Source organism: Grus americana, chromosome 14 (genome assembly GCF_028858705.1).
Source record: "Grus americana isolate bGruAme1 chromosome 14, bGruAme1.mat, whole genome shotgun sequence".
NCBI lineage: Eukaryota > Metazoa > Chordata > Aves > Gruiformes > Gruidae > Grus > Grus americana.
In genome coordinates this window covers 21,928,139-21,951,287 of record NC_072865.1, presented here as the reverse complement: position 1 = coordinate 21,951,287, position 23,149 = coordinate 21,928,139, and the positions used below count along the sequence as shown (strand labels likewise).

At 50.4% G+C, this 23,149-nt stretch overlaps 1 protein-coding gene across 5 annotated transcripts; it reads left to right on the top strand.

The window, feature by feature from the left end:
• Positions 1-662: 662 nt before the first annotated feature.
• LOC129212799 (uncharacterized) lies at positions 663-21,540 on the top strand. 5 transcript variants are annotated; one of them, XM_054841894.1, is made up of 9 exons: positions 663-853; positions 2,149-2,269; positions 15,633-15,704; positions 15,907-15,978; positions 16,070-16,171; positions 17,056-17,163; positions 17,724-17,786; positions 18,471-18,615; positions 19,576-19,711. In XM_054841894.1, the coding sequence occupies exons 1-9, from the start codon at positions 761-763 to the stop codon at positions 19,595-19,597; spliced, it is 798 nt and encodes a 265-aa protein (XP_054697869.1). In that variant the 5' UTR covers positions 663-760; the 3' UTR covers positions 19,598-19,711. The 5 variants fall into 5 exon arrangements, with proteins under 5 accessions (XP_054697869.1, XP_054697874.1, XP_054697872.1 ...); XM_054841895.1 differs by having other exon boundaries at positions 676-813; XM_054841899.1 differs by lacking the exons at positions 18,471-18,615; positions 19,576-19,711 and adding an exon at positions 21,384-21,540.
• The last annotated feature ends 1,609 nt before the right edge of the window (positions 21,541-23,149 follow it).

The following is a 23,149-nucleotide window of genomic DNA, read 5'->3' as shown; positions in this document are numbered from 1 at the left end:
GGGACAGGGTGGTGGAGTGGCAGGGGAGGGAAAGGAACAGGACAGAGGGATGGTGGGAACAAGGAGAGATTTGCAGGGAATGGAGAAGGGAAACCTCTGGTGAGGAACGGGCGGAGGGACAGGGAGAAGGGGATGGAGGGGAAGAGGGCAGAGTGAGGCCAGGAACATGATGATGATCAGCAGGACACAGGGACACAGAAAGCAGAGGAGAGCAGGAGGAAGGACAGAGGGACAGACCGACACAGGCGGGGTCAGAGACAGAGGCAAAAGGATGAGAGGAAAAAGGAAGGGGAGAGGGAAAGGGAGAGGCAGGGACAGAGAGCAGGACACAGGAACGAGAACCAAAAGCACTCGGGCCCAGGGCTGGTGAATTGGGGTATGTGGGTGATGATGGCTCCAGGTCCCTCCCCCCAGGCCCATCCACACTGGGAGATACCTGCTCTTGCTCCTGCAGCACCCCTGGTTCTGGCCCTGGCTGTGGCCCTGGCTCTGGTCTTGGTCCTGGCCCTGGTCCTGGCCCATCTCTCACCCATTTCTCCTCAGGCTGCTTGGTCTCTGCCCCCTCCGGCCCCACCCCAGCTGGCTGTGACTGACAGGCCTCCTCCAACTCTGCTGATTGGCTCAGCTGTGGCCAATGGGGTGGCTGGTACTGGGCGGGCAGAGGCAGCCCTGGCCTTTCCTCAGGGAGGTGCCGTGTGCCCCTTGCTCCTGTGTACCACAGCTGTTCCTCCACCAGCCGGGACACTGGGCCTGCAGAGGGATGGCCTTTGAGAAGGGCCATTTCACCTGGAGCTGTTCTCTCAGCAGAGCAAGGTGTGTGCACAGCTCTGCCATCCCTAAGTGCTCTCATAAGGTCTGGGCCTTCTCAGGGAGGGGAAGGGCAAGGGGGGAGGGGAGGGCAGGGCAGGGAAGAGAAGGGGAGAGGAGGACGGAAGGGGAAGGGAGGACGAAGGGGAAGGGACAGGACAAGAGGGGAGCTTTCCTGCCAAAAGTGCAGGTCTGTGTGTGCTGTCAGCCACAGCCCTGGGCAGGTGGAGCTGCATGATGGGAGCAGCTCGCATCAGCCAGGCCAGCACCTGGCAGGAGACGGGACCCCGCTCCCGGTCACACCGCCTCTGCTGAGCCCAGCACCCAGGGCCTTCCTCAGGCCTTGCCTTCCCCCAGGTGATGAGGAGGAGAGATGCCCTGTCCTGGCATGGACCAGGGCATCCTCTTGTGGCCAGAAGGAAGAACAGAGCCCTCATCACTCATCCCGTGGGGGTTTACCGGTGTCCTTTGCTTCTGTCCCTGGGGCTCCCCAGTGCTGGCAGGCTCCACAAGGCTTCAGGACCAAGCAAATGCCAGGGTGCCAGGGGCTCCTGGGTCTTAGTGGAGCTATGGGTATCTCCAAAGCCAAGGTGCAGCTTTGCTTCTGCAAATGCAGTTGTTTGCTGCCCCCTTAGTGGTCAAAAGTGTTTCTCTTCATAGCACATAGACTGGACAGAAGCCACTTCCCTGTTAGCCTGGGAGGACTTCAGGGAAATGAAGAAGTCACAGCACACACGTGGGTATGAGGAAAGTGAAAAGGAGCCATGTCAGGCTTTTGCTGCTGTTTCAGATCTGAACTCTGATACATGTGTGCATCCCAGCACCAAAGTCAGGCTTGTTTCCCTCCAAGCTGCACAGCTTTTTGCTGGGGAAAGTGAGTTAGGCTGAGCTGCCCTTCAGAATAACTTGGTTCATTTTTTTTTTAAATTGTGTGCTTATTCTTTCCCTTTTTTCCAGCACTCCCTTTCTCCCTTTCTTTCTCCACCTGCCTCCCCCCCCCCCCCACCCTGCCAGTTCCATCCTCTTTCAAAGGTAATTATGATCTGACTTTCTGGACAGACCATCCAGAAAGTAGCCATAGGATATAAGTGTAGGCTGGTGTAGACCTCCAGAGCTGTAGGCTGAGCTTTTCTACCTTTGAAGGCTAGATAGATATGGGCTATGGGTAGAGTTACTGTTTACCAGTTATTATTTCTTTTGGGGTCCTGTGACAGTGATGGTAAAGTCATCAGCCTGCAGCAGTTAAAAATACTGCTGAAAGAGTTTTAATGGCGGATGCTCTTCTGTGTGTTCATTTTCAATAGTCATTTCATTGAGCTAGAATTATTTCTATGCGATTAGGTGATGGGGATCTTCTTGCATTGGTCTTCTGTTTCTGGAGCGCATCCTGACAGCCTTTGTCATCCAGAGCTTTCCTGTCTGTTCCCAAGAGGAGTGATAGCCACAACATGGAACAACTCCTGTGAGTAACAGCTTCACCAGTAGGCTTGGATTTAGTGAATCCTCATGGACGAACGGATGTAGCATGCACTCCATCCAATAACTGTGGTGTGCTGACACTCTAGAGTGAATTTGGAGGTGTTTCCTCCTCCTCCTATTCCTCTTTCCTGTTCTTCCTACTTTTCCTCCTCCTCCTCTGGTTCTTCATCCTCCTCCTCCTCCTGTTCTTCCTCCTCCTCCTCCTCCTCCTGTTCTTCCTCATGCTCTTCCTCCTCCTCTTCTCCCTCCTCCTTTTTCTCCTCCTCCTCCTGCAGTTTGTCCTCTGCCTCCTGTTCTTCCATCTCCTGTTCTTCCTCTTCCTCCTCCTGTTCTTGTTCCTCCTCAACCTCCTCCTCCTTTCCTTTCTCCTCCTTTATTTCTTCCTCCTTGTTTTTTTCTTTATTCTCCTCCTCCTCCTCCTTATCCTGTTCTTCTTCCACCTCCTATTCTTTCCTCTCTTCCTCATGTTCTTCATCCTCCTGTTCTTCCAGTTCTTCCTCTTCTTCCTCCTCTTCCTGTTCTTCCTCCTCCCCCTTCTCTTTCTCTTTGCCTTGTTTGTCCTCCTGCTCTTCTTCCTCCTCCTGTTTCTCCCCCTATTCATTCTCTTCCTCCATTTCTTTCTCATCTTCCTCCTGTTCTTGTTCCTCCTTTTCTTGTCCTTCCTTCTTTTCCTTTTTATGTTCCTCCTTGTACTCCTCCTCTTCCTGCCCTTGTTCTTCCTGATCGTCTTGTTCTTTCTCATGTTCTTCATACTGTTCTTCCTACGGTTCTTCCTCCTCCTCCTGTTCTTTGTCCTCCTTTTTGTCTTCATCCAGTTGCTCCTCCACCTGTTCTTCCTCCTCCTCCTCCTCATACACCTCTGCATGTTCATCCTCCTCCTGTTCTTCTTGTTCTTCACAGTCCTCCTTATACCCCTCCTTCTCCTCCTCCAACTCATCCTCCTCCTATTTCCTTCATTTTTTTGTCCTATTCTTCCTGTTACTCAGTTATTCTGTTTACCCTCCTGTTCTTTATCCGCATCCTCCTGTTCCTTCTGTTCTTTTTCCACCTTCTCCTCTTCTACTTCCTCCTCTTCCTTCTGCTTCCTTCTCCTCCCCCTCCTGTTCTTCACCCCCTTTCTCCTCCTCTTCATCTTCTCCTACCTCAAATTTTTCTTTCTCCTTCTCATCATCCTGTTCTTCCTCCTGTTCTTCTTCTCCTCCTTTTCTTCTTAATTTTCTTCCTTTTATTGCTGCTCTTCCTCTTCCTCTTTCTCTTCCCCCTCACCCTCCTGTCCCTCCTTCTTTTTTTTTTCCTTCTCCTACACTTCTCCTCTTCCTCTTCTTATTCCTGTTGCTTTTCCTATTTCTTCTCCTGTTCCTCCTCCACCTCCTCTTCTTCCTCCTCTTGCTGTGGTGGGTTGACCCTGGCTGGGGGCCAGGTGCCCACCAGAGCCGCTCTATCACTCCTCTCCTTCACTAGACAGGGGAGGAAAAGTATACCGAAAAGCTTATGGGTCGAGATAAGGACAGGGAGAGATCACTCACTAATTGTCGTCACGAGCAAAACAGACTGAACTTAGAGAGGGAATTCATCTAATTTATTACTAAGCAAAACAGAGTGGAGGAATGAGAAATAAAATCAACTCTTAAAACAACTCCTCTCATCGTTCCCCTGCTCCAGCATGGAGTCCCTCTCACGGGAGACAGTCCTTCACGAACTTCTCCAACGTGAGTCTCTCCCACGGGCTACAGTCCTTCACGAACTGCTCCAGCGTGGTCTCTTCCATGGGGTGCAGACCTTCAGGAGCAAACTGCTCCAGCGTGGATCCCCCACGGGGTCACAAGTCCTGCCAGCAAACCTGCTCTGGCGTGGGCTCCTCTCTCCACGGGTCCACAGGTCCTGCCAGGAGCTTGCTCCAGCGTGGGCTTCCCACGGGCCACAGCCTCCTTCAGGTGCCTCCACCTGCTCCAGCGTGGGGTCGTCCGCAGGCTGCAGGTGGAATCTCTACACCCCCTCATCCTTCCTCCATGGGCTGCAGGGGGACAGCCTGCTTCACCATGGCCTTCACCACGGGCTGCAGGGGGAGCTCTGCTCTGGCACCTGGAGCACCTCCTCCCCCTCCATCTGCACTGACCTTGGTTTCTGCAGAGTTTCTTACATCTTCTCACTCCTCTCTCCGGCTGCAAAAGCTCTCTCTAACTGTTTTTTTTCCTTCTTAAATATGTTACCACAGAGGTGCTGATTGGCTTGGCCTTGGCCAGCGGCGGGTCCGTCTTGGAGCCGGCTGGCATTGGCTCTATCAGACACGGGGGAGCTTCTAGCAGCTTCTCACAGAAGCCACCCCTGTAGCCCCGCCCCACTGCCAAAACCTTGCCACGCAAACCCAACGCCGTTGCTCATTTCCCGTCTTTCTCCTCCTCATGCTGTTCCTTTTCATCTTCGTCCTCTTTTTTCCTCCTCCTTATCCTCACCTTCCTTCTTGTGTTCCTCCTCCTTCACCTTTTCCTCTATCTTCTCCTCATCCATTTCCTTTTGTTTCTCCTCACATTTCTCTTGCACTTACTCCTGGCCAACTGAGTCCTTCCCATGGGTTACAGTTCTTCATGAATTGCTCCAGCGTGGCTGTCTTCCACGGGATGCAGTCCTAGAGGAACAAACTACTCCAGTGTGGGTCCCCCACAGAGTCACAAGTCCTGACAGAAAACCTCCTCCAGTGTGGGCTCCTGTCTCCACAGGTCCTGCCAGGAGCCTGCTCCAGCGCAGGCTTCCCACAGGGTCACGGCCTTCTTCGGGTGCATCCACCTGCTCTGGCGTGGGGTCCTCCACGGGCTGCAGGTGGATATCTGCTCCACTATCATACTCCATGGGCTGCAGGGGGACAGCCTGCCTCACCATGGTCTTCTCCATGGCCTGCAAGGAATCTCTGCTCCGGTGCCTGGAGCACCTCCTCCCCCTCCTTCTTCACTGACCTTGATGTCTGCAGAGTTGTTCCTCCTACGTGTTCTTGCTCCTCTCTCTGGCTGCAGTTGCTCTTGGGGTTTTTTTCTCCTTCTTAAATACAAATATTTTATCCCAGATGCACTACCACTTCGACCTTGGCCAGCGGCGTGTCCATGTGGAGCATGGAGCATGTCCATCTGTCGGACATAGGAGAAGCTTCTAGCAGCTTCTCACACAAGCCACCCCTGTAGCCTCCCGCTACCAAAACCTTGCCACACAAACCCAATACAAATGCAGTACATACTCTGTATACAATACAGTACTAAACAAAACACAGTACAAACCAAAACATAATACAAACCAAAATCCCATCCAACACCTACCGTACAACACCTACCATACCATAATATACAAAATTCTACATGTACAGTACATCACCTAAAACACAACACAGCACAATACAATTTATAAAATACAATAAATAACATACCGTACACTGCGTACCATAAATTAAATACAGACATTGTAAGCACAATACAATTCCATGTACACAATATATGCAATACATACGATAGAATAAAATATGATACATATGATACAGTATGACATGATATGTTATATAAGGTATAATACGATACATAGGATACAATACAATACATATAATACCATACAACACATACCATACAATCCATTCCTGCGGTAAAAGGAACTAACAGGGAAACACCAGTAAAGTACATCAAAGGAATTCCAACCACTCCAGCCAGCCAGTCAGCCTCATTGGGGGCCCAGCTGAAATGCCTCTATGGAAACACACATAGCATGGAGAACAAACGAGAAGTTAGAGACGTGCGCACACCTGCAGGGCTGTGATCTTACTGGTGTCACAGAGATGTGGTGGGATGGCTCCTATGACTGGAGTCTTGGAATGGAAGGATACAGGCTCTTTAGGAAGGACAGGCAGGGTAGATGAGGAGGCTCTCTATGTCAATGGCTAGCTGGAGTGCGTGGAGCTCCATCTGGGGATGGATGAGGAGCTGACCAAAAGCTTATGGATCAGGATTAGGGGAGCAGAGGGACAGGGAACATTATAGTGGGGGTCTGCTACAGGCCACCTGACCAAGGGGACTGAGCAGATGAGGCCATCTGTAGGTGGATAGGAGTAGCCTCACGTTCACAAGCCCTGGTCCTCATGGGAGACTTCAGCCACCCTGATATCTGTTGGAGGGGAAACACAGTAGGCCACAAGCAATCCAGGAAGTTCCTGGAATGCATTGATGATAACTCACTCCTCCAAGTGATAGAGGAGCCAATGAGGAAGGTGCCATGCTGGAACTTGTTCTCACCAACAAGGAGGGGCTGGTAGGGGATGTGAAGCTCAAGGGCAGCCTTGGCTGCAGTGACCATGAAACAGTGGAGTTCAAGATCCTCAGGGCAGTGAGGAGGGCACACAGCAAGCTCACTACCCTGGACTTCAGGAGAGCAGACTTTGGCCTCTTCGGGGACCTGTTTGGTAGCCTACCATGAGACAAAGTCCTGGAGGGAAGAGGGGCCCAAGACAGCTGGCTAATATTTAAGGGTCACCTCCTCCAAGCTCAGGAGCGATGCATGCCAACAAAGAAAAAGTCAGGCAAAAACGCCCGGAGGGCTGCATGGATGAACAAGGAGTTCCTGGGCAAACTCGGTCACGAAAAGGAAGCCTACAGCGGGTGGAAGCAAGGGCAGGTAGTCTGGGAGGAGTACAGAGAAACTGTCTGAGCAGCCAGGGATCAGGTTAGGAAAGCTAAAGCCCTGATAGAATTAAATCTGGCCAGGGACGTCAGGCGCAGCAAGAAAAGTTTCTGTAGGTACGTCAGTGATAAAAGAAAGACAAGGGAAAACGTGAGCCCCCTCTGGAATGAAATGGGAGACCTGGTTCCCGAGCATATGGAGAAGGCCAAGGTACTCAACAACTTTTTTTCCTCAGTCTTCACCAGCAAGAGCTCCAGCCACACTGCCCAAGTCACAGAAAGCAAAGGCGGGGACTGGGAGAATGAAGAATTGCCCACGGTAGAAGAAGATCAGCTTTGAGAATATCTAAAAAACCTGAAGGTGCACAAGTCCATGGGATCTGATGAGATGCGTACGCGGGTCCTGAGGGAACTGGCAGATGAAGTGGCTAAGCCATTCCTCATCATATATGAGAAGTCCTGGCAGTCTGGTTCCCACAGACTGGAAAAGGGGAAACATAACCACATTTTTAAAAAGGGACACAAGGAAGACCCAGGGAACTACAGACTGGTCAGTCTCACCTCTGTGCCTGGCAAGATCATGGAGCACATCCTCCTGGAGACTGTGCTCAGGCACATGGTAAATAAGGAGGTGATTGGTGACAGCCAACAGGGCTTCACTAGGGGCAAATCGTGCCTGACAAATTTGGTGACGTTCTATGATGGGGTTACAGCATTGGTGGGTAAGGGAAGAATGACTGATGCCATCTACCTGGACTTGTGCAAGGCATTTGACACTGTCCCAAACGACATCCTTATCTCTAAATTGGAGAGACATGGATTCGATGGATGGACTACTCGGTGGATAAGGAATTGGCCAGATTGTCGTACTCAAAGAGTTGCAGTCAATGGCTCAATGTCCAAGTGGAGACCAGTGATGAGTGGCGTTCCACAGGGGTCGGTATTGGGACTGGCACTGTTTAACATCTTTGTTGGCAACATGGACAGTGGGATCGAGTGCATCCTCAGCAAGTTTGCTGACGACACAGAGCTGTGTGGTGTGGTCGACATGCTGGAGGGAAGGGATGCCATCCAGAGGGACCTTGACAGGCTTGAGAGATGGGCCCATACGAACCACCTTCAACAAGGCCAAATGTAAGGCCCTGCACATGGGTTGGGGCAATCCCAAGCACTACAGGCTGATCGGAGAATGGATTGAGAGCAGTACCTACGAAACGATACACACAATGCAATACATGCAGCACAAAAACGTACAATGCAATGCAATACCCTACCATACCTGCCATACCCCCAATACCTACATAACCTACAATACAATACATACCATACAATACATACCGTACAATACATACCACACGATGCACTACTACTAGACGTAGAATACACTCCATACCATATATTACAAAAGAAAGTACCATAAGAACAAAATACAATAGAATACATACAAGACAATAAATACCATACCACACAATAGAACAAAACACATACAATACAAACAAGACAATGCAAGATGAATTATAATACATACAATACCTACAACACAAAACACACCACCACACATTACATACAACACGATACACAATACAGAACACATACCATACCATACAGTACATACAAGTTAATACAATACAATAAGAAATACAATACATACAATACTGTACGTTACAGAATAGAATACCATACAATAATGCATACAATACAAAATACAACAAAACAAAATACAAGCAGTACAATACAAACAACAATACAACAGAATGCAGATGATACAATAAATACCACACAATAAAACACAACACATACAAGACATACCATACTGTAGCATACAAAAAACCCCTAAACATACAATGCAGTACAAAAAATATAAAATACATTACATACAATACATACAATACAGTACATATCATATTACGCAGTACGTACAATACCATACTGTATAATACCATACTATGCATACCACAGCATACAACACATAGCATACCATAGAATACAATATGTAGCATACAATGCACTACGTACAATACAGTACGGACAATGCATACCATCCCATAGAATACAACAGAAAATACATTACATGCAATACACTGCAATACATACAATACAATGCAAACTATAATGCAACTCCTACGATACAAAGTACAATACCATACCATACATACCTGTGACAGATGCCCTCCTCCTGTTCGACCTAACTGAACTTTGGTCCAGGCGGATACATACGATACAATAAATACCATACTACACAAACAATACAAAGTACTGTGCAAAATACAATACATTCAATGCAATACAACACAATGCAACGCAATACATACGATACAATAAAAAATACAATATATACAATACAGCCTATAGCCCTCCATCCCAGAACTCCTGTTGTGGGACTCATTCCGCTAAGTCTCGCCAATACCAATGAATACACAAGTGAATACAATACCTATTGTTTATACTCTTGTACAAAATAGTGTACAATACTACAGTGCAATACAAGCCGTACAATACCGGCCATGCCACATATAAAATGCAATACAAAATACAATACAATACAAAATACATTACAACAGAAAAATACATTACAAAATACATTACAAAGTACATTACAAAACACATGAAAATACATGCAATACAATAAATACCATGCATTACAATACATAAAATACAATGCAAAATAAAAACAATACAAAATAGGATACAAAAGAGAAAATAAGATGCACGCTACCATACACTACATACACTATGTACAATACATACGATACAAAATACAATAGAAAACACAATACAGAATTCAATAAAATACAAAATACAGTACATACAAGACATTGCATACAATACAATAAACACAATATCTTAGAATGCATACCATACACTACAAAATACAGCACAATACATACTATACAACACAATGCATACAATACATACATTACAGTAAATACTGTAGCATGACATACAATACATGCAATACGATACGACACAACACAACATAAACACCCTAACACATACAATACAATGCAATAGCAAATACAACACAATACAAAATACAATACCTACAACACAATATACACAAGACAATCTACACCACACAATACCGTATCATACAATACCACACAATAGACAATACACAGCACACAATAAACAATGCAATATATACACAACATACAGTACATACAATACCTACATACAGTACAGTATATACAATACATGTCACACCATAGAAAAAATAGAATACGATGCATACAATACACATTGTAAAATACAATACACACCATACCATACATACCATTGCAATACATTAAAGAAAATACATAAAATAGAATGCAATACGTAAAATACCATGTATAAAATACAAAATACAGTATAATACAAAATACATTAGATTACAATACTATATCGTGTAACACCATACCATACATTAAACACCATACAATACAAAGTACAGTACATAAGATACAATAAAAACCATACCATATGATACAATACTTACAAAAAATAAACACCATACTATGCAAGACAATATATACAATTAAAAAATGCCATACCATAGAATGCAAAATAGCAGGCAGTAGGAGAAACTACCAGGATGAAGTGGAAGCCTTGGTCCATTCCCAGAGCTATGACATCATTGCTGTCAGTGAGCCCTGGTGGCACAAGTGTCATGCCGGGAGTCCTGAGATGGAGGGCTACAGGCTGTCCAGGAAGGACAGGTGGGGCAGACGAGGTGGAGGTGTCACACTGTATATACGGGAGAGGTTTGACTGCACAGCCCTCACAGTCAGAGATGATGTGATTGAGAGCCTCTGGGGGAGGATTAGGGGGATGGGAAACAAAGGAGATGTTGTAGTGAGTGTCTACTACTTATCACTCAGCCAGGATGTAAGCACTGATGAGTTCTTCTGTAGGCAATTAGGAGAAATTTCTGGACTGGTAGCCATTGTCCTTATGGGAGATTTCAACTTCCTAGACATCAACTGGGAATACGATACTGCCGTGACGAGCAGGTCTGGGAAATTCCTGAAGATTATAGGAAATAACTCCTTGTCACAGGTACGCAGGGAACCAACTAGGAAAGATGCCCTACTAGACTTGCTGTTTGTGAATAGAGAAGGACTTGTGGGGAATGTGATGGTAGGTGGCTGTCTTGGCCACAGTGATCATGAAATTACTGAGTTTAAAATTGCCAGTGTAATGAGAAAAAAGGACAGCATAGTTTCTACCCTGGACTTCAGGAGAGCAAAGTTTAAGCTATTCAGTAGAGTACCCTGGGATTCTGCCGTTGAGGGATCAGGAGTTCATGAGTGCTGGTCAGTCTTTAAGAAGCACCTTTTAGAAGCGCAGGAGCAGGCAATTTATGCAGGGAGAAGACACGAAAAGCCAAAGCTCAATTAGAGTTGAAACTGGCTAGTGTTGGTTTCAGATGACAAGAAGAGCGGGTTTTTTTAATATGTTAATAGCAAGAGGAGGTCTAAAGAAAACATTGAACCAATTCTTGTTGAAGATGGTCATCTGACTAATAGGGATGAAAGAAAAAGCAGAGGCATTCAGTGCATTTTTTTCAAAGACTCATAGAACCATACTATCATAGAATCATAGAATACCAGGTTGGAAGGCGACCTCAAGGATCATCTGGTCCAACCTTTCTTAGCACAAGCTCCATATAAACAAAAGCACCATGTAGACAAGATGGCCCAGCACCCTGTCCAGCAGAATCTTAAAAGTGTCTGATATTGAGGAATCCACCGCTTCCCTGTGGAGATTATTCCAATGGCTGATTGTTCTCACTGTGAACATTTTCCTCTAGAGTCCAATAGGAATCTCCCCAGGAGCAACTTGCACCCGTTACCCCTGGTCTTTTTCATGTGACTTCTTGTAAAAAGGGAGTCTCCATCTTCTTTGCAGCCACCCTTTAAGTACTGGAGCATGGTGATGAGGTCACCCCTAAGCCTTCTATTCTCAAGGCTGAACAAACCCAATTCTCTCAGCCTTTCCTCATATGGCAGGCTTCCCAGTCCTTTGATCATCCTGGCGGCCCTCCCCTCAGGACCCTCTTCAGCCTGTCCACATCTTTTTTGTATAGTGGGGATGAAAACTGAACACAGTATTCCAGGCGTGGCCTGACAAGTGCTGAATAGAGAAGGATAATGACTTCTTTGTCTCCGCTGGTGATGCCCTTGTTGAACCTGTTGGCTTTATTTGCTTCTGCAGCACACATATTGAGCTTGCTGTCCACCAGGACCCCCAGGTTCCTCTCCACAGAGCTGCTCTCCAGCCAGGTGGTTCCTAGTCTGCGCTCCTGGATTATGTTTTCCCAGGTGCAAAACCTTACGCTTGTCCTTGTTGAACTTCAGAAGGTTCTTCTTAGCCCACTCTTCCAGCCTACGTAGGTCTTCCTGCAGGGTGGCTCTCCCTTCCAAAGTGTCTACTTCCCCACTCAGTTTGGTATCATCTGCAAACGTCATCAGGGTGCACTTGATCCCATCATCCAGCTTACTCATGAAGATACTAAACAGCGTTGGGCTGAGTATTGATCCCTGGGGGACCCCACTTGTGACAGGTTGCCAGTTCAAAAAAGAGCTATTTACCACCACTCTCTGGGTGCAGCCTGTCAGCTAGTTCCCCACCACTTGTCTAGACCATAATGCATCAGTTTCTCTAGGAGGAGGCTGTGTGGAACTGAATCAAAAGCCTTGGAGAAATCCAGGTAGACAATGTCCACTGTTCGCCCCACATCAGCTGAGCAGCTTACTTTGTCATAGAAGGCAATCAGGTTTGTCAAGCACCAATTGCCCTTGGTGAATCCATGCTGGCTTTTCCCAATCACATGCTTCATTTGACTTGTGATAGCCCCCAGGAGGATTCGTTCCATTACCTTCACAGGGATTGAAGTAAGAGTGATGGGCCTACAGTTTCCTGGATCCTCCTTTAAGCTCCAGTTGCTCCTGTTTGTTCCCCAGGCTGGGTGCATTGGTATACGTACACTCGAGGTGGTTGGTCTTCTGGTTCACATCTTGGGCGGACTTAGCTAAGGAACAGTTGTCACCGCCCTGGTTTGCCAGTCTTATTCCCCAGTTGGTTGTAGTGGCGTGAGCATTGCCACTTTGGACCCCGCCCCCCGAGTCCTTCAGTTTAAAGCCTGCCTCACTAAGTTGGCCAGCCCACTGCCAAAGACTCCCTTGCCTCTTCTAGACAAGTGGATCCCATCCCACCGTAGCAGGCTATAGTGATCGAAGAATGTCCTGTTGCCGAGACCTTCACAACAGCATCAGCCACGAAGCCAGAAGTTGATTTGCATTGTATCTCTATTTCTGGCTGCACCCTTTCCTCTGCTGGTAAAATGGAAGAAAAGATAACTTGGGTCTGTGACAATTGCACGTAAGAGGTGGTGTCCGGTTACCTCTTATACAAACATTGAGGATGGAGATCCGCAAGGTTGGTATGAGAAGCAGCTGAAGGAGGGAGTCTTACGGCAGCAAGACAGCCCTGTTTTGGTTAGACAATGCGGAATAAACAGATGCTGGCTGAGCCCCGGGAAAGGACGGTCCCAGCACTCTCTCTGACTCTAGCCAGACTCCAGCTCCAAAATGGAAAATATACAGCATCTGCTCCCACACAGAATGTGCTGGGACAGAAAGCTGTTGCTGGTCTGCACCTTCCCTAAAGCTGGGGTGGTTTTTTAAAACCTCCTGTCTTGTGACCCATTTGACAAAACAGTCCCACGCCTTGCAAAGAGATGTAGCAAAGACTCTTTCTCATGCGAGTGCTTTGGCCAGAATCCCCTCCAAGCCACAAAGCAGTGTTTTCCACTGAACTGCATCAGGATTAGCCTGGGTTGGTCAGTTTTGCTGCGCCGTGACTCAGCTGGCGGCACAGCTGCTCCTCACACCCTGCCCCTCAGTCCCCAGGGCAGCGTGCTGCCGCGGTGCTCCCACACAGGGCAGCTCCCAAGAGAAGCCCCACGGTGCAGGCCAGCCTGGGTGCAGCCCCTCAGCACCTGCCTGCACCAGGAAACACGGAACCGGCATTTGAGCGAGCTGCTCCTGGCCGTGCTGGCCACCCCAGTGCTGTGGAGAGCCGGCTGTGACGTGACGCCCGGGACAGGGCCACGAGGTGAGGGGCCTCCACTGCACAGGCCCCGGCTGGAGGGGGGACAGGAAGGGGCAGGCTCAGTGTCCCTCCCCTCCAGGAGCCCCGCCCTCCCGAGGTGAAATGTGGGGGTGGGGAGGCCAGGCTGTGAGGTCATAGAGCCCTGCTGTGCCGTGCTGTGCCATGATATACAGTGCTGTGCCGTGGGCACACCCCAGCAGTGCTAGCAGTGCCAGCAGCGGCGGCAGCAGCAGCAGCGGCGGCATTGGCAGCAGCAGCAACAGCAGCAGCAGCAGTATGGTTCAGGCACGGGGGGCCGTGGCCCCCGCCTGCCTCCTTATCCTCCTCCTGGTGGCCCTGCAAGCCCAGGGCGTCGGGGCTGCTCCGTGGCGAGCACGGGAATTAGGTAGGCAGGCAGGTGAGGGCCAGCACCCAGCCCTGGCAGCATAGCGCGGCACCCACTGCCCCTTGGTTGGGCTGACAGCGGGGCTGGGGTCGTGGTGGGGCAGGGCTGGGAGAGCAGCGGGGCCGGGCTGGGCTGGGTGAGCCATGGCCAGCTCCACAGGTAAGAGGAGGCAGACGCCCTGTGGGGAGACGCAGGGGTCGCGGCTGCTGCGGGGGCATTTTCCAGGTGAAGGCTGGAGCCCAGAGCCGTGAGAAACCATCCCTAGAGCTGGCCCTGTGCCACCCTGCCCTGGGGCAGCCTTTCCCCCAGCCTGTGTGCCAGGGCCGGAGCAGCACCACAGGGGCCAGGCAATAGCCCGCGGGAGCGCTTCTCGAACCCCTGGGCTTGTCACAGCCGTGCCCAGGGCCGTGGCTCTGCTGCTCCCTGGCTGGGTCCCAGCTTTCAGCCTCAGAGACGTCTGTCCTCAGGAGATGTCTGCTGAGGAAAACAGCAGCATTCCAGCTCTAGCCCGGCAGCATTCTTCTTGGGCAAACCCAGGTCCCCATGGGACACCCAGCCCCAGCCCACAGCCCCAGGGAACAGATGGGACAGCGCTGGTGCAGCCTCTCCCTGGCCAGCGGGCTCTTCTCCACAAGACATGTGAACAATCATTTTTTTCCACCAGTGCTTTCATGTGGGCTTCTGTTGTGCACAGATGAGATCTCCCAGTAAGGGGCTGTATGTTTGTCCATCCGGCCCTTGAGGGGTGTTACACATGGCCTGGAAACACTTGCATGAGTGAGCACTTAGCTTTTAATATTCTGTTCATATGAAATTTAACTTAATATTTTCTTGGTGGATGCTCAAACATGCAGAAGAGCAGAGAGGGAATGGGTCAGGCTCAGTGATGCGCCCCAGGGAGCTCTGCCTTGCAAAGTGTTCTAGCGTTCTTTCCCAGCCTTTCCAGTGCCTGCTGCAAAGCCAGCGGGCTTGTTGGGGTTGAGTTTAGAGCTGGTGTGAGCTCCAGGGAGTCCTTTCTCCCGACAGCCCCGTGCACGGTTTGTTTCAGACCAGCATGGTCCAGGCACCCGGTAACTGTCTGCACAATGCTCCTGAGCGGAAGGGAGAGATGAGCGACATGGACCAATCCTGCGTTTCAACTGCATTCACTGCTGTTCAGATCTGAAGAAGTACATTTAAAGATTTCACGAGAGCTTCTCTGTTTGGTTTGTTTACAGACGTGGCTGGAGGTAATGGACATCCAGCTTCCCGGCTGGGTTCCAGGGCTGATGCACAGGGAGATCTCATGGGTACGTCACAGCTTTTTACTTCCTTTGAGAGGTGCCAGCTCAAAGCCCAAACGTGAGTGAGGCATCTCTTGCAGCAGGTGTGAGAATATAGACCTGCATCGTGTGTGCCCTGTTGCTACGTGATCCCTTTATATGTTGTGCTATTCAGTTATGACAGTATCACAGTGTATGATGGAAGCTTCTCGTGGGTGTTTGGTTGTAGATATGGGTAGAGGGAGAGCTCTTCCAGCTCCTCGGCTGGATCCTGCACTGGACCTCACCTGGCATCCCAGGGGTGAGTAGTCAGTCTTGACTGACTTCACAGACTAACCACTCCTTTTCAGTATTTTAGTCGTGAGAAATTTAACTTTATGTTTTCCATTAAGGTCCTCAAAGAGCAAAGTATAAAGCTGAAACAGGAAAGCGTTCCCAGCAATCATCAGAAGACCTAAAGGAAATCCTGAAGGAATTGGACAAAGCAGCACGTGGTAGGTATCTATCACTCTGAACCAGAAGATGTGGGCAGCTGAGGTTTTAGACGTATGTACGGACAAGCAGGATGCGCAGGCAGCTTGGGGTCGCTGAGACTGGCAGACTTTTCCTGGGCTGCAGGCATGCCCTGGCCAGGGTTGGATCAACCCCAGCTTCACAGCCTGCTCCAGCCCCATTGTTCCCCTTGAGGTCTGAGGTCTGTTGGTGACACCTCAGGGTCAGGGACAGGTGGAAGCTGGACACCCAGCTTGAGGCAGCACACCTAACTTGAAGGCAGCTGAAGCGAAGGGCTGTTCATTCAGTCTTGGGTGGGTTAGCTGTCTGTTTCTGGTTGTGTTTCAGATAACTTGGTTGTGGTTTTCCTCTTGTTTTGGGGGACTGTGGGCTCTTCACTGCCGCTTGTGAAAGTGCCCAGAATATGGTTGCAAGAGCTTGCAGTTCAGTCCACCACACGTGCCTGTCACCCTGACCGTGTGATGGAGTTGGCAATGATGGCAAGTGCTGCTCAGAAGGGCTCTTTCCCCAGCTGAACTGGCTACAGCGTCTTCCCGTCCTCTCTGAAGGAAGCAATTTACCATCCTTTTGCAGTTTGCCAAAAATGCACTAAGTGGAATGCAAACACGACGATCACATGCAATCCCCTAGTCTCTCAGCAGGTCAGGATTTGCTGTCTACTGGTAAACTGGAAAGTGCCTAGCGCTTAATTTTTTCTCCATGAATGACTCGTCATTTGAACCAGCGACTAGGTGCACCGCCAAATGCCCAGGCTTTGTTTCTAAGTGTTATTAATGTATTTGGAGAAGTATTGCCTCCTGAAGATACCCTGTTCCTGACGAGGAATGGTTGCATCTAATGAAACTGACCCACTTTCTTTCTAAAGAGCTGGACCGTGAGACTGTGGAGGAGGAGGCGCTTCAGGAAGGAGGCAGCCAGGCAGCACCAGTCTCTGATGAAAAAAAGGGGGCAATTCAATCAACAGGCGTGCCAGGTAATTGCTGTCCTTTGGTCAGCCAGTGTCATAAATCAAAATCACCTTGTGCGTGCAGGCTCGTGCCCTGGTGCCCACTACTGCACACCGTGTCAGCAGCCAAACTATTAGTCCAGAGCGAGTGTTCTGAAAGAAGCCGGGAGTGGCTCTCTGTGGATGACTGTCCTCTCTGGGGTGCGGAGGTTATTGCCATCAGTGTGCCAGAGAGAGACACTCGTAACCCTCTGTGGATGCAGCGAGATGCTCACCGCTCACCACACCCAGTTCACAGGAGTTTCAGAACTTTGCCATTTTGGGAACGAGGCCACCTGAACCATGCTCAGCACATGATGGGAAATAGGACTCTTAATCGAAGGTGCCTCCCGCAATACCTGCATCCCAGAGCTTGCCGTGAGTCGTCGTAGGTGCCACAGAGCTGGGGAGGCTTCCTCCTGTGAGCTGAGGTCCAAAGGGATGCACTGACAGATCGGGCACAGCCTTAGAGGGGAACCTGCACCATCCTCCGGCATCCTCTGTGCCTGAGCCACGCTGAGGCTTTACCTTTCTCTGATTCTTGGCAGCGCTCTCCAACCCCGGGGAAGCCCACCACACCGGCATCTATGAATTTTTTCGAACGAATACAGGTACTGAGCAGTCTGGCAGGGGGCCATAAGTGGGAGCAAGTCCTGGAAACTGGGGGCATGCAGGCAGTGCCCATACTGGAGAAAAGGCAGAAGGAGAGCGCGTCTTCCCCAGAGGGCCTGACTCCATCCCCTCGGGGGGTGGGTGCTGGGCTGGGGAGGGAGACCTGGGGGTGGCACTCCCTGACGCAGGGATGGTTTTGGTCTGTCTGTCTCAAAGGGGCAATTGGTCAAACAGCCGCGCTCCCCCGCGCGCTCTCCATCTGGCCTCATGAGTTCTGTTCAGTGGGACAACTTGTCCCAAAGGGTCAGAGAGAGCCTCCAGGCAGCAGCACTAGCACGCCTCGGAGAGCGAAGGTGGGTGAGCGCAAAAGAAATTGTGTGCAAATGTGAAGGCTCACCAAGAAGGGGTAGCAAAGCCATGACACTGGGAAAACTGGATTATGCCACCCCAGAGCGTAAGCAAAGCTGAGAGGAGAAAGAGAGGCTCCAGAGTGCATTGATTTGCAATGGCTTTGGGAGTTTCCTTTGCTTCTACTGAAACCAAGGAAACGTTACAGCCCCAGGATGTCCACTGCTTCAGGGATCCTAAGAAAGTGAGAAAGAACATTTCCTGGCAAAATCGGGCCTCCTGTGAGATTACCGGGAGTGTGCAGGACACGCTAACGTACAGAATGGTTCCTCCAGGTGTGGATGGCAAGAGAAATGCAAATGCTATGGATCCCGATGATTTCCAGAAGTACTGCATAGAAGGCGCCGCGGCAATCCTGGGCTCCATGCTGCTTGGGATGCTATTGTGTTGTGGCATCTATGTGTGGAGGAAGAGGAGACAGTGAGTTGTTGGGGGGAGAGGGGGGCTGCCAAACTTCTGTATTAGATGGCTGCTATTAGCCATGAAGCATTTGGAGGTAGGGTATTCTGGAGTGCCGCGTTAGTTACTGGCCAAACTCTACTGATACTTCTGGTATAAGATACTTGAACTGGCCTCTCAATACACACGCACTCTTTTCAGAAACCCCTTCTTACTGTTGCAAGTGTTAGTTAAAAGTGACCCTGCCTCAACAAGAGCAGGCCAGTGACAGACGTAGGCAGAGCAAGGTCAGGAAGAACAACAACAAGGGATGACATTGCCATAGAAAGTGAGAAGCGCAACAGTGATGTCTCCCTACCAGTGAACCTACCAGCAGCAATCCCCCTGTTAGGCGATGCCATAAATTCCAGATGTTTGCCTCGGCCAAGGTGTCCCAGCAGCTCAGACCATGGTCAAAAGCCTTCCCAGCTACCGGCCTTGCTTTGGAGAAAGAGAGGAGTCAGGCTGTCCCAGCTGCACCCCAGCACTGCCAGCGTGCGTGTTCTCAGCACAGGCAGGGGTTTTTGTCTGCGCAGGCGTCTGTATCTCTTTGGATACGTATTCCAAAGAGAGGATGGAGAACATCTCACTGGGCCGAGGCTGTCCCCTCATCTGGTCAGGGAAGCCGAGTGCTGCTCTCTGCCGGGCACGCTGAGAAAGGAGCTGTGCCCAGCTTTGGTCTGTTGGGGTCAGGTCTCCTTCCGGCACGTGCAGTGCAGGCAGGTCAGGACGGTCAGGGCTGAGAGGAGATGAGCCATGGGCAGGCGAGCAGAGCCCAGGCCGAGGGGTGCAGGGCTCCCCGTTTTCTGCACAGAGCTCTCTGTGCCCACAACTCCCACATGCAGCCAAGTGCCCGCACCCCACAGCATGCTCAGCGCTGCCCCACACCCTCGCACCCGCCCAGCACCACAGCAGGGCCTCAGCAGCCTCCTGTCTCCGCAGGCGCCTCGCTGCAGCTTCGTGAGCCCGGCCCAACACCAGCAACTACCCCTCACACCTAGACAGCCGGACCACCCCCCTCAGCAACCCTGAGAGCCAGACCCAACACCAGCAGCCATCGCCTGTGCCTGGAGAAGCGGCCCGCCAGCCACGGAGCATCGGGGGGGCGACCGGCCCCCACCAGCCTGGACACCCACCCGGTCTGCCCGCCTCCACCCCGGCCTCCGTAGCTGTCCAACTCAGCCAACCGGCTGTTGCGGGACCAGCCCAGCACCCTCCAGCCCCCGGAGGAACTCAAACCAACCCCTGCCCCCCCAAGCCCATTGCCCCAGCCCTCCTGCAAGGGCCTGAGGCAGCCCCACCGGGGTACGGGTTTGGGGTGCGATGACAGACTCCCGGGCAACAGCTTCAGGGGTTGACCATTTATTTCTGAGCAATGGCATGACAATAAATACAGACCCGTAGCACAATTGTCTGGGTTGTATCGGCAGCAAACCCAGAAGTTCACCAGTTCTGGGCCAAACGGCATCTTGGGGCACGCAGGGATGTGGATGCCCATGGTGTCAGCAGTCACGGAGCTGGGCATGGGACCCGCCGACGGCCGGGGCATGGGACCAGCCTGCTAAATTTTGAGCCACAGAGGCGCCGGTGGGGCTCCTTAACAGTTCATCACCCCCACCTCTGCTCCCTGTGCCAGCTCTGTCCCAGGGTGCACAGGACAGGGATATCATGGAGGGCAATACCAGCCCCAGCCCCTGCACTGTGTGCACACCAAATATACCACATAAGGCAAAGCCACAAATTAAACACACAAAGCTGCTGTCAGGCTATAATGGTGACATCGTCTGTTCTGGTTTTGGCTGGGCTGGAGTTAATTTTCTTCCTAGCAGCCCATATGTTGCCGAGTTTTGGATTTGTGACCAAACCAGCGTTGGCAGCACACCCAGGTTTTAGCTATTGCTCAACATTGCTTGCGTGGCACCAAGGCACGAGCAAGCTGCGGTTGCGCTGGTGGATGAAAAACTGGATGGGAGCTGCCAGCGTGCGCTGCAGCCCAGAAAGCCAACTGTACCCTGGGCTGCATTCAAAGCGTGGCCAGCACGTTGAGGGAAGGGATTCTCCCCCTCTACTCCATTCTCCTGAGATCCCACCTGGAGCACTGCATCCACCTCCGGGGTCCCCAGTGCAAGACACGGACCTGTTAGAGCGGGTCCAGAGGAGAATCCCAGGGCTGGAACACCTCTCCTGTGCAGAAACGCTGAGAGAGTTGGGGGTGTTCAGCCTGGAGAGCAGAAGGCTCCAGGGAGACCTTGCTGTGGCCTTGCGGTATATAAAGGGGGCTTACAAGAAAGGTGCGGAAAGACTTTTTACCAGTCACAGGAGAAGGGGCAAGGGTTTTAAACTGAAAGAGGGTAGGTTTAAATTGCACATAAGGAATAAACATTTTACGCTGAGAGCAGTGACACACTGGCACAGGTTGCCAGAGAACTTGTGGATGCCCCATCACTGGAAGTGTTCAAGGCCAGGTTGGGGGGGGCTTTGAGCAACCTGATCTAGTGGAGGCTGTCCCTGCCCACGGCAGGGGGTTGGACTAGGTGATCTTTGAAGTTCCTTTCCAACCCAAACCATTCTATGCTTCTATCATTTTTGCTCCCTACTGGGGGAGGACAAATGGGGGAGACACTGCAGGAGATGCCTGGGAGGAGTCCCAGGGAGGTACTGGGCATTGACCTACCTCCAACATACACAAAACTGCTCAGGTAGCTTCCTTGGAGGAGTTCGGGGCTGATGAGTTTTTTTCCCTCTTGCAGCAAACACAAGACAATAGGTTTATGTTCCCTGACTTCCTCTGCGGACGTGGACTGCTGTCAGGACACCCTCCATGGGACAGCCAGCAGCTCTATGCGAGCACTACCCCTCAGCTCGGCCCTGGCCCCCCATTCAGTGAGGTCCCCAGCCCCATGCTCTCCCAGCACCATGTCACACAGCACTACTACTCTTAAGCAAGGAAAACCCCAACGCTTCTTTCCCATCTTATTTCCCCATAGCATTCAATTTTGAGTTCTCAAACAATTTCACATGTCGACAACAGTGAAGTCGGAACATTTCTGAACACTCCATTTGTAGCATGCAATAGATGTACTTCCTAATCATTTGCCAATCTAAGAGACCTTTTACTGAAACTGATTTAAAAGAGCCAAAAAGCCCACACAGAGATGCGCTCTGAGGGCCGCACAGTGATGAACTCCAATAACAGCCAGGGAATGGAGCCCTCCAGAAGATCTAAATGTGAAGAGCTCCTCCAGGGTCACAGGGCATCGCAGCATTCCAGAAAATAGCAAAACTGCAAAGGGCGCCAAAAACAAAACGGTGAAACGCTCCAAGCAGCCCCAGGGTGCAAAGCTCCCAAACAGACCCAGGGTAGAGTATTCCCCAAAACCCCGAGTGATAGAGGCTGCTGAAAAAGCCCTGGCATGGAGCACTCTTAAAAAGCACCAAAGCGCTCCAAAATACCCAAACAGTGAAGGACTGCCAAAAAAGTCCCGGGGCTGGCGAGCTCCAAAATATCCAAACCATGAAGCGCTCAAGAAAAAACCAAACCACCAAACCCCAAAACACCAAACCTCAGGACAGAGAGCTCAAAAACACCCAGGAGACGGAGGGCTCCAATAAAGGTCTGGGGTGGAGATCTGCCAAAAAAACCCAAACAGACAAATGGTGACAACTCCAAAAAACCAACATGGTAAACAGCTCCCAAAGAAACCAAACAGGAAAAAGAAACACCAAAAATATCAGGGGTTGTAGTATTCCATACAAAAAGAAAAACTGTAAAGGCCTCCAAAACACCAATATGGTGAAGAGCTCCAACAAAGCCTCAGGCTGGAGACTTCCCTAAAAAAGCCAAGGATCGAGGGTTGACAAAAAGCTCCGGGGTGCAGAGCTCCCAAAAAGCCTTGCGATACAGAGCTTAAAAACACCCAGGAGATGGAGAGCTTCAAGAAAATACCCAGGGTGGAGAGCAGCCAAAAATCCAAACAGTGACAACTCCCACAAAGCAACATGGAGAACGGCACAAAACACCAAAGAGGAATGCACTCCTCCAGGGCAGCACAGCGGCGACACGCTCCTCCGGGGTCACAGTACACAGTTCCCAAAAAACCAAACGGTGATACATTTCTCCAGGGCAGCGCTGCAATCCTTTTTCAAAAAAGCCAAGTGCTGTAGTATTCCATACTACAGTAAAACCATAAAGGGCTTACAAAAAACCAAGAGTGAAGCACTCCTCCAGGGCCGAGTGCTGATGCATTCCAAAAGCACTGGGTGTTGTAGTGTTCCATAAAAAAGACACACTGTAAAGGCGCCAAAAAACCAGAATGCTGAAGAGCTCCATAAAAAGTTCCAGTATGGAGACCTCCGGGACAGCGGCAGGCGGAGACCTCAAACACACGCAGGAGATGGAGGGCTCCTACAAAGACCCACACTGGAGACCTGCCAAAAAAACCCAAATGCAGATGACTGCAAAAGAACAACACAGTGAATGGCACAAAAAACCCAAGTGGTGATGCGGTAGTCTAAG

Coding starts and splice junctions, on each gene's coding strand:
- LOC129212799 (XM_054841894.1), top strand. CDS start 761: ATGGCCTTTGAGAAGGGCCATTTCACCTGGAGCTGTTCTCTCAGCAGA. Junction 15,705..15,906: donor TGCACAGGGAGATCTCATGG/GTACGTCACAGC, acceptor GTTTGGTTGTAG/ATATGGGTAGAGGGAGAGCT. Junction 17,164..17,723: donor TCAATCAACAGGCGTGCCAG/GTAATTGCTGTC, acceptor GATTCTTGGCAG/CGCTCTCCAACCCCGGGGAA.